The sequence below is a fragment of the Cicer arietinum genome, chromosome 1 (genome assembly GCF_000331145.2).
Source record: "Cicer arietinum cultivar CDC Frontier isolate Library 1 chromosome 1, Cicar.CDCFrontier_v2.0, whole genome shotgun sequence".
Lineage (NCBI taxonomy): Eukaryota > Viridiplantae > Streptophyta > Magnoliopsida > Fabales > Fabaceae > Cicer > Cicer arietinum.
In genome coordinates this window covers 1,009,871-1,019,869 of record NC_021160.2, presented here as the reverse complement: position 1 = coordinate 1,019,869, position 9,999 = coordinate 1,009,871, and the positions used below count along the sequence as shown (strand labels likewise).

The window sequence follows — 9,999 nt, the reverse complement described above, 5'->3', positions numbered from 1 at the left end:
TCCTACTCCTGAGCTTGATGCATCATCTTTGAGCAGAAATTCAGCTGTTGATGCTTCACTTTATGCACAGAAATATGGAATGAATTTAATGCAAGATATGAGTATGTCAAGATTGCCTAACTTTCCGCTCCGTACTAATTTGAAGCCTTGTATGAGTGCTCAAGATTTGATGAATTGTAGTCTTCATCTGCCTGATGCTAGAGTTGTGCCACCTTCAAATGCTAGAATGCTACCAGGAAATATAGATATAGATGCTATTACAAGTAGGGGGAGCCTCATCTTACAAGGTGAAGGATTAAATTATGTTGCTGCAAGCGGTTCAAATGGATCAAGGTGTCAAAATGCAGCGCGTGAATCTGGCTTTGCTAGGCATCTACATAGGTTAGAGCTAGACATTCTGCAGCGCCCGATTTTGGGAACTTATGAAAATCTTAGGAGTTCTAGGATTGGTTATCCGTGCACTTTGCCACCTAAATATAATTCCCTATCCGAAGCTCGAGGGTGTATTTATTTAATAGCCAAAGATCAAAATGGTTGTAGGTTCTTGCAGAGAATGTTTGATGAGGGTAGAACGAAAGATGCTCAAGTAATATTTAATGAGATTATTGGTCATGTGGTGGAACTTATGATGAATCCTTTTGGAAATTATCTTATGCAGAAGTTATTGGATGTCTGTAGTGAAGAACAAAGGACGCAGATCATACTCATGGTTACTCAGGAGCCAGGGCAGCTTGTCAGAATCTCTTTAAATTCTCACGGGTAGTCATGCAACTTATTCAAGTATTGAAATAACGAATTTGGCTCCTCTAAAGTGAGCAACTCACTTTAGACGGTGTAAAGTGAGTAATTCAACTATGGATGAAAACATACATCCATTGTTGATATTACAAGTACTTGCGTAACTAATCATGACTCATGATTGTGTTGAAATTATCAACTCTTTGAATTTCTCACTTTCCTATCTATTCACTTTAGAGGAGTCAAACCCTGAAATATAATATATTGTTTGTCTAATGTTTATTTTGGCTTCACTTTTGTCCCCTTTCTCTCAGCACTCGTGTTGTACAGAAGCTGATCGAGACTCTCAAAACTAGGCAACAAATTTCATTAGTTGTATCGGCTCTTGAACCGGGATTCTTGGCTCTCATAAAAGACCTTAATGGAAATCATGTGATTCAACATTGTTTGCAATGCCTAAGCAATGAAGATAACAAGGTATAACTTGTTTTTTAGTCTTTTTGAAACAAAAACGATAGATACCACCGAGAAGCATTATGGTAATACACTATTCTATTTTATTGGCAATTGCAATACCTTGACTAAATTTTTTATTTTTTTTATTTCATACTTTTATAATGTTTACCTAATGAAAAATTGTGGACTTATGTTTCAGTTATGGTTTGGTATAAAAATATGATTTTTTTTGACAGAAGCATAAGATCAAACTATGATTGTACAGAAAAGGAGTAATGTTGAGTTTAGCATCACATATGACATTTGTTATACTTGATATTCTGAACAGATGACGTGGTATCTAAGCATATAGAATGATATTTATACGTTGTACATCATTGTGTCAAATTTATTGTAATTTTATCGTTTAATGTTTGATTCGTCAATTTGTATTTTATTTCTGATAAAAACACTTAAAATGATTGTTATGTTGGTCTGTATTTTATCCTTCTCATAAAATTAAATTGAAGTGACGCAATTACTCTTTTCATACTATTTTTAACTTGCAGTTCTATGTAGCATTGTTAATCTCCCTTGTAGCTGGAATTTCCAATGTAGCAGCAGGGTTATAGAATCTTCTTTTTCACAGTTTGGTATCCCTGATGAACAAACTGTTACGCTCTTGCAAGAGTTGATTTAAAATATTGATTTCATGAAAATGGTCCTAAACAGCTAAATCCCATGTCATTTGAATCATAGTTTGTTAAAGGTTATAATTCAAGATTTAGAGAGTCCAAATACATGTCTCTTTCTTAGTTTAAATGCTTTGGCAAACATGATTGCACGTGACTGTTATCTTTGATATTAAAATATTTTGTGTAAGATTTTTAAATTGCGTAACATTTTCAAGAGTAGATATTAGAGAGTCATGAGACATACTAACCGATAATGAATTGCGACGATCTAAAATCTAAGGTAAATAAATGGCTTTTGTGGTTTAATTTATTTAGGCAGGTAAGTGTGTCATAAATGCAGTTTGTCTGCTACTTAATATTGGAGTTCGATAAAGTCACGAAGAATTTTATGTGTTCAAAGATTGATATTTTTCTGCAGAATAGTTACATTTCCCTTGTTCTTTGCATTGGGCAGTTTATCTTTGCTGTTGCTGCCAAGTATTGTGTCGACATTGCAACTCATCAACACGGATGTTGTGTTCTACAAAAATGTATTGGCTATTCAAGTGGGGAGCATAGAGAAAAACTGGTTGCAGAAATATCTTCTAATGTACTTATGCTAGCTCAAGATAAATATGGGTAATTATTGGAAGCTGAAACTCATATATTAATATACATTTAGTTCTTCTAAAGTAACCTCTAACTTTAGAGAGTAAAGTATACGACATTTCAACTGTGGACGAACAAATTCAACTATTGATATTTTAACATATCCATAATTTGTTATGATCATTGTCAAATGGTAAAGATATCTTACTTTATTTTCTGAAGTGAGTTGTTATCTTTAGTAGAGCCAAATCCATAGCTATCACATGTGTTATTCAGTTTTGGAATTCCTTAAACCATGTGGTAAAACAATGCACTAGAAATGACTAACCATTTTCAATGATCTCTGTACTTTTTTGCTTTTGTTTCTGCATGGAAATGTAGTCAACAAATAATTCTCGTTGATCATTTTTATTTTAGGGATAATTCTACATCAGCGTTTTTTTCTTTCACATATTTAGAATCAATGTTATACCTTTGAACAATGGGATAAAGTTTTGCTTCTTATTTTTTTATTTTTCCACCATTTGAACTTTTGATTCTTGCTCTCTTCTGCAGAAATTATGTTGTTCAATTCATCTTGGACTTAAGAATTCCATCTGCTACCGCAACTTTGATTTCACAGTTTGAAGGTAATTATGTGCACCTGTCGCTCCAGAAGTTCAGCAGTCACGTGGTTGAAAAATGTCTTGTTGTATTCAATAATGAGAATCGCACGGAAATCATTCATGAACTGCTTTCTGCTCCTCACTTTGATCAATTGCTTCAAGATGCACACGCAAATTACGTTATTCAAAAAGCTCTTCGACATTCTGAGGTTTGTTCACACATTTCATTTGCTGCTTCATACCTGTCACAAGTGCATAAAATTTTCATAGTCATGTCTGAGCATTTTGGGGCTTGATCGATGAACATTAACATTATGGTTCCTCTCATCTAGATTTTACTCCTCTAGAATGAGCAACTCATTTTAGAGTGTAAGTTGATTATTATGAAATCAAGGATCAACATATATGCATATGTATAGCGAATTATGTTGTGTTGAAATATCAACCGCTGATTTTCTCACTTTATACTCTCTACTCACTTTAGAGGCTAAATCTCTATCTTATCATTTCTGATATTTTTATGTTTACTTCTAAACTAGGGTCATGTGTATAATTCACTGGTTGAAACAATTGAGTCCTACAAAGCAACTTGTCGAAATAGCCCATATTCCAAGAAGATTTTCGCGCATAAGCTTTTGAAGAAACGATGTGTATATTCTCACTAAACATTTATCATTTTGGAGTCTGCCACTACAGTTATACGCATTGTTGTATGGTTATTTAAATGTAAGTTGGGATGCTAATACCACACCAAATGAGCAATATGTTTAGAATTGCTTATCCATCTGCTCAGCTAATTTTTGAAACAAAGAGAGAAATGCAAGGGGCAGACAATTTTGCTTTCATTTAAATTATAGACACGTGAATGTATTATTTTGTTGTATCTGATCTCAACTTGTTGGATTTACCAACCTATTAATTATTAATTATGATGTTCCCACTGGCTGAGAATGTACAGTGTATAGTCTTAGGATTTTTGCTGCTATTGAAAAAAAAAATCTCATGTTGGTTATTTAATTGCATTTACATTTATTACCACCTCTAATTTTGTTCTTAGTTTTAAAATCTCATAATTTTCATGTCATATCATTCTTCCTCCCCCTATATGAGGGTGCGTTGGTGGCGGTAGAAAAAAAGATGACGTTTAAGAGTAGAACGAATATGATTGTTTTTATCTAAAAAAACGAAAAAGGAAATGACCTAATCTCATTTAGATTATATTTTGTTTTGATGTATTTTCTGTTCAGTTTGTGATCTCATCTTGTGTGATGGCATGTACTTTCGTTTTTTTGGCATGTACCTATGTGGCTATTGTTTGGCAACTATTTATATATTATGTTTTGTCTTTTATATACATATTGTCTTAACTCTTAAGTGGCGTGTGACCAAATTGATTAGCGCTAGCATATTTTAGGTTTTTATATTAAGTTTAATTTCATTATCAAAATAAATTGTAACGTGAAAAATGTCATTTTTTATAATATTTTTTTAAAAGTTTTATATTAATTATTCCATTCGTCTTAAAGTAATTGAATTATTTATTTATTTATTTTATATATATCAAGAAAAATGTATAAATGAAATAGAAATAATTATTTATTTTAAGATATTTTTGTGTGTTGTAAATGAATCAATTATTTTAGAATGAAGTGAATATTAATGCGAGACTTGAGATTTTTCTAATAGATACTCGTGCTTTAGACATGCCATATGGTTGTGGTTCATATAATTATAAAACCGACTCTGATGCAATTTTACTATTGTCTCATAATTTTATTAAAACATTTGATGTTTATTTTATAATGTTAATCCATGTTAATGATTCTATTCATTTTTATTTGATTATATTATTGTTATGATTGTTTAATTCAAATCTTAGTAAAATTGATAAATTTAGTTTCAAATAATTTTATTTACAAATTAATTAATTATAATTCTTTCGACGTTTAGTTGTCAATTATAATCCATCAATTACTTTGATGCATTAAAAATAATTAATTCACATATGATTTATATACACTAATAATATAAATAATTTTTACACGGTTAATTAATATAACCGTCGTTAAAGATATTAGACAATTTTTTTATGTCGACAGTGACAGTTCAACTTATTTTACTACTTCCTTCATTTCTAATCCTTAAATATAAACTTCTATGCAAATTAGTAGATACATTTATTGTTATTTTTTCAAATCTACCTTTATTAATACTTTATCTTGAAATGTGAAAAGTTAACCTTAAATATATTATGCTCCCAGAACAACTCAGTAAAAAATATCCATAAACTATACTCCATCTTGTCACTATTATAAACAAGTTTTTTTTTTCAATTTTGCTCACTATTATAAACAAAAATCAATTATTTTTTAACCATTATTATTATTCATTCATAATATACCATTCATTTAACCCAAAATATTTAATAGTAATAATTGGATATTTAACATTTAACTAAATTTTTTAATACACGGAAAGATTTCTACTTATAATAATAACCAGAAAAAGTACAAACACACATACTTTTCTCAATAATATGAAACAAATGTTATAAAAAAAGGGAGAGATTGTTTTAGCTTTTAGTTTCCCCTTAAATTTGACTTTTCAGTACACCAACTGAATCATCAATATACAGGTACCACTCACACGACAAACATTTTCCACGGCTAAGAAAAAAGGAAGAGATTCCGAAGTATAATCATAAAATAGAAACCAGAAATATTCTTTAAAAAATAAAAAAAGAGAAACCAGAAATATTAGTCCGACTCTGATCTGACTACAGACACGTGCATAGGGTACTACGAAAGGCAACCGGACACGTGTCCGGTAGTAAAACCAAAACTGGTCGTGGACCAATAGAAACGAAGTAACTGATCGGATCTTAAGCACCCACCTCCCAACCACGAACAATATTTGACATCCATTACAATGCCACGTGTCGGTTTTTTGCGTGATTTCTTTGCCTAATTAATAAAATCAAGCATATACAATATTTTTTTTTAATTTATTTAAAAAAAATAAAAAAAAATTGTTCGTGCAAGTTGAAGTGAGATAGGAAAGCAGAGTCTGGAAAGAAAAGGAATCCCAACTCAACGCTATTGAACTGAAAAACGCTCCCAATAATCTCTTCCTGCTCATTTCTCGTTTTGGTACCTTCGTCACTTTTTCTTCTTTCGTTTTTTTTTTCTTTTTCTTTTTAGTTTATGAATATGAAACTCAACAAGAAATATATCTTCGTTATCTTCTTTTTATGTTTATTATACTTATATTAATGTAAATTAGGCCAACGAGCTTCTAAATCACTCTATTTATATCTTTATATACTACTTTGAGATTTGTTTTTCTTATTCTTATACTATTATATTATTATTTAAACAAGATAGTAGCTATTGGTTCATGTTTTATTCGATTTTTCACTTTATGCAATTTTATTTTACGGTTTTATGCATTTTTTAACTTGATTAGAACATAGAAATTCGGTTGGTGATGTGTCTGGATAATAAGGAAAAGGTGAAAATGAACTTCCATTATTCTGGATCTTCAATTTTTGTGTGTTTGTTGCTCATTTTGTTTTCTAAATAAATTTTAGTGTTAGTTACTATGTTGTAAGTTGAAATTATTTGAACTTAGTAGTAATATTTAAGGGCTATTTCTTATGCATAAATTTCAGAAGAAGACAACATTCTTTCACGAGAAAGGGAATTAGATTTTTGCCATTTTAATTAGGGTTACCTTTGTTTCATTTTCTAGTACACTTTTAAAATATAACATGGTAGTTTCGTAGATTTACTTAGCTAATGTGTTGTTTTGTTAATGCTATTCATAATTTCTAAACACAGTGGATAAGTAAGTGCTGATTAGTTTAGACAGTGTTTTAGAGATTAGATGTTGAAATTCCTGTAGGGTCAGTGATGATGCTATAGTATTGTAATTAGTAAGATCTTGTATGAGTTGTAAGCGTTCCCGCTATTATATATGTAACACTTGACATGATATAATTGGCAAAGAACTTACATGTGATTTCTTTCTTTATGATATAAATTGTTTTGTTCCTTAGTTGGTTTTTCAAATTTTTGACTTCGGGTATTTTTTTTTTATCGGTGTACTCTGTGTGATTGAAAAGCATTTTCAATGACAGGTTTGCTAAATAAACATGACATTGGATCAAGCCTTGAATGCATCATAAGTGGTGGATAGAAGATCCTAGAGAAGGTCAAACATCTGCGTGTTTGAGGTATGAACTATGAACTATGTTAAATTCAACTCCTGTATATTAAATACAATATTACTTTGCGCCCTTGCCGCTATATAATCTTTTAGCACCATGCCTTGTATTTATTGTCTTCACTTCAAAGTAACACATTCATTCATTCGAACCTTTTATCAAAAAAAGAAAAAGAAATAACCATTCATTAAAATGATTTTACTTTCATTGGTATCCCTGCGATGTCATATCTTTGGCATTGTTCCCTAGTGAGCATTTATATGTACATCATTTTAAAACAATGAAGTCAACATTGAGCAGTTTGTTGAGCTGGAGGGTTCGTGACAAGTATGCTGACCTATTGCTAATGCTCGGTGACAGATCTTGGAGATAATTGAAGAATGTGTACTCGGATAATGTGAACCATTCTATAGTTTTTTATTGATGATTTCACTATCTGGACTTAACTAGACATTTTCATTGCTGTACTGATGTGCTTTTGGTCTGTAGCATAATCTTATAAGCAGGCTGTTTTGCAATCCAAGTTCAGAAGTGCTAGGGATGCAGAAGTGGCTTGGTCGTTATTAATAAGACTTCAGGAACACTGCCCTTGATAAACTTATTGTTGATTGCTGGTTGGTGTAGCTGATGTTACTGTTAATGTGAAGTGTATAGAATACAGTCCTTGTTAAATGGTAAATTTGAAACTTATATTGGGTGCCTTCCCTTCTACTCTTTGCTTGCAACAGCCCCATTTTTGTTCTTTCTTGCACATGTTGGTTCTTTAATAATCATTTTTAACTAGTCGGGCCTGAGATAAATTTCCATGAGGTTCAGTTTGGACTTAGAATGATAACTTTCACTTTTTCTGAGGTAGATTTTGACCACAAGGTTATTCGGAAATCTATGCAGGGTAAAATTTCCACTTTTTGTTTTGAAAAATGAACAAATTTTGGGGATGTATTATTATTTGTTATTTCCTTTTTACTAGTGGTGGGTTGTATTTGTATGAGCTTTAACGGACTTACAAGTCAGATGTTTTATATTTTATCTCTTTACTGGGTTTGATGTTGTGTTTTTATGGTTTTGTCACTTTATGTCATGCCAGTTTACTATAAGTAATTTGCTTAATATATGTCTTTGTGTTACAGTTTGAAGATAATGTGTGGGATGAATTTGATCAGAATGATGATCTCATAGTCCCCGGTTCTGATAGCCAACACAATAATCAGTTTGAAATACAAGGTGATGGCCGTAAGAAATCACTTCACCGATTACATGGTATGAGGATTTGTGATTTTGTAAGTAGCTATGGTACTCTGGGTAAAGAGGAATTATACTTGCAAAATATGACCAAAAAAGAAAGAATGCCAGAAAAGGACTCATGGTCTAACACACCTGAAGGTGTATTTTCTCCATGTGATGGCGACTCATACAAAGAAGCAAAAAGGCTAACTTTAGATGATACAGGAACATCTGACCACTGTTTCAAGAGCAGCAATATAGATTCTGGTGGTAGCGAGCTTGGTGCAGATGATATCATCATGGAAGACAAGTGTGTGGTGGAAGATGATAGTGCGTGTCAATATCCAATAAATCACACATCTCAAGCTGATAATGAACTCAGTTTTCTTGATAATGATGGGTGGCTGGATATAGGAAACTTTGAAGATGTTGACCCTTTGTCTAAAAAAATAATTGATTCATTTCAATCATCATATAAATATCTAAATATAAGTTTTATATTGCAGAAGTTGTGATTTAACTTTTGGAATGGAGAGTCTCGATAATGAAGAGGAGTTCTGCTGGCTTTCTTCTTCACATGGTGCTGAAGGTTCTGATGATGCATTGAAGTCCGACTTCAAGTTTTCATGTGCAGAAATAAGTCCATTGAAAAATACATCAGAATATAATATGCATTCCAATGAAAGTATTGAAGTTCTTCCAATCAATGGTTCAAACAAAAAGTCATCACCTTGTGATAAGACGATAAGATCTCAAATGGATGTGGATGACAATGGTGTTTCTGCTTCATCATCAATACTCAGTGAATCAGGCACAAAATCTGGTCATCAAGATGCCTTGGTGTCCAAAGAAAAGGTTAGTTAGTTGCCTCTTTTTAATGTCGGTTCTGAATTCTTAAATTTTAAATTATGAAGCTATAACTTGAGGTGGGTTCTTAATGAAAACACACGGGGGCACATACAAACTTCCTCTCAAAGGCACGCGATAAATAATTTTGACACGTGCCTCTGACCTCGTAGGTTAAATATTCTAGAATGGGATCAGTTCGTCTCTGAATATGATCATTGATTCTTCGAAGAGGTTTATTTTATAATTTAAAAAATCAACCTAATCTTTCACCCTAATTTTTAGTTTAAGGAATTGAAATTTGAAATAGTGAAATTCTACAGAAATTAAAATGTTTTAGTATATGTTTTGGTAAGATGGTTTTGGGATATATTGGTGACTTATAAATTTTTATCCTGATTAACTAATACTGAGTGTGCATTTAGGGAAATCTAGAAATCATGCCATTTGTTGTAAATAATGATTTTTAATGTTTCACTATTTACAATGCAAGTTTGATAGGCAGGGTGAACTAGTTTCTGAATGCCTGGTATATTTTATTTGTGTGAGGCTGTAAACTGAATTAATTAATTTCTTAATTTGTATATCCCCAACAGTTTCTTTCTATTACAGTTGCAGAAGAAGCTGCCAAAGTCATCAGCAG

At 31.7% G+C, this 9,999-nt stretch overlaps 3 protein-coding genes across 5 annotated transcripts in view; all 3 read left to right on the top strand.

Annotated features, from left to right (window-relative positions):
- The window catches only part of LOC101503105 (uncharacterized), a 5,492-nt gene extending 1,419 nt beyond the window's left edge, over window positions 1-4,073 (top strand). The window contains exons 2-6 of the mRNA XM_012713391.3: window positions 2-759; window positions 1,053-1,215; window positions 2,323-2,486; window positions 3,012-3,270; window positions 3,601-4,073. Of these exons, the coding sequence (XP_012568845.2) occupies window positions 2-759; window positions 1,053-1,215; window positions 2,323-2,486; window positions 3,012-3,270; window positions 3,601-3,726 (1,470 nt within the window). The 3' untranslated portion in view covers window positions 3,727-4,073. The remainder of the gene's footprint in view (window position 1; window positions 760-1,052; window positions 1,216-2,322; window positions 2,487-3,011; window positions 3,271-3,600) is intronic.
- Window positions 4,074-6,245: 2,172 nt separating this feature from the next.
- Window positions 6,246-9,025, top strand: LOC140918652 (protein LNK1-like). The gene is made up of 5 exons (XM_073369108.1): window positions 6,246-6,571; window positions 7,200-7,295; window positions 7,587-7,683; window positions 7,776-7,960; window positions 8,417-9,025. The coding sequence occupies exons 4-5, from the start codon at window positions 7,958-7,960 to the stop codon at window positions 9,023-9,025; spliced, it is 612 nt and encodes a 203-aa protein (XP_073225209.1). The 5' UTR covers window positions 6,246-6,571; window positions 7,200-7,295; window positions 7,587-7,683; window positions 7,776-7,957.
- LOC101510618 (uncharacterized) overlaps window positions 8,985-9,999 on the top strand; it is a 2,961-nt gene continuing 1,946 nt past the window's right edge. Inside the window, exons 1-2 of one of the 3 annotated variants that reach the window (XR_012163170.1) lie at window positions 8,985-9,365; window positions 9,969-9,999. Coding sequence is in view for 2 of the 3 variants with exons in the window: in XM_027337599.2 (XP_027193400.2) it covers window positions 9,039-9,365; window positions 9,969-9,999 (358 nt within the window). In the remaining variant the exon portion in view is untranslated. Of the gene's footprint in view, window positions 9,366-9,952 lie in introns of all 3 variants that reach the window. The other 2 variants (XM_027337599.2, XM_073368797.1) reach the window with 2 other exon arrangements.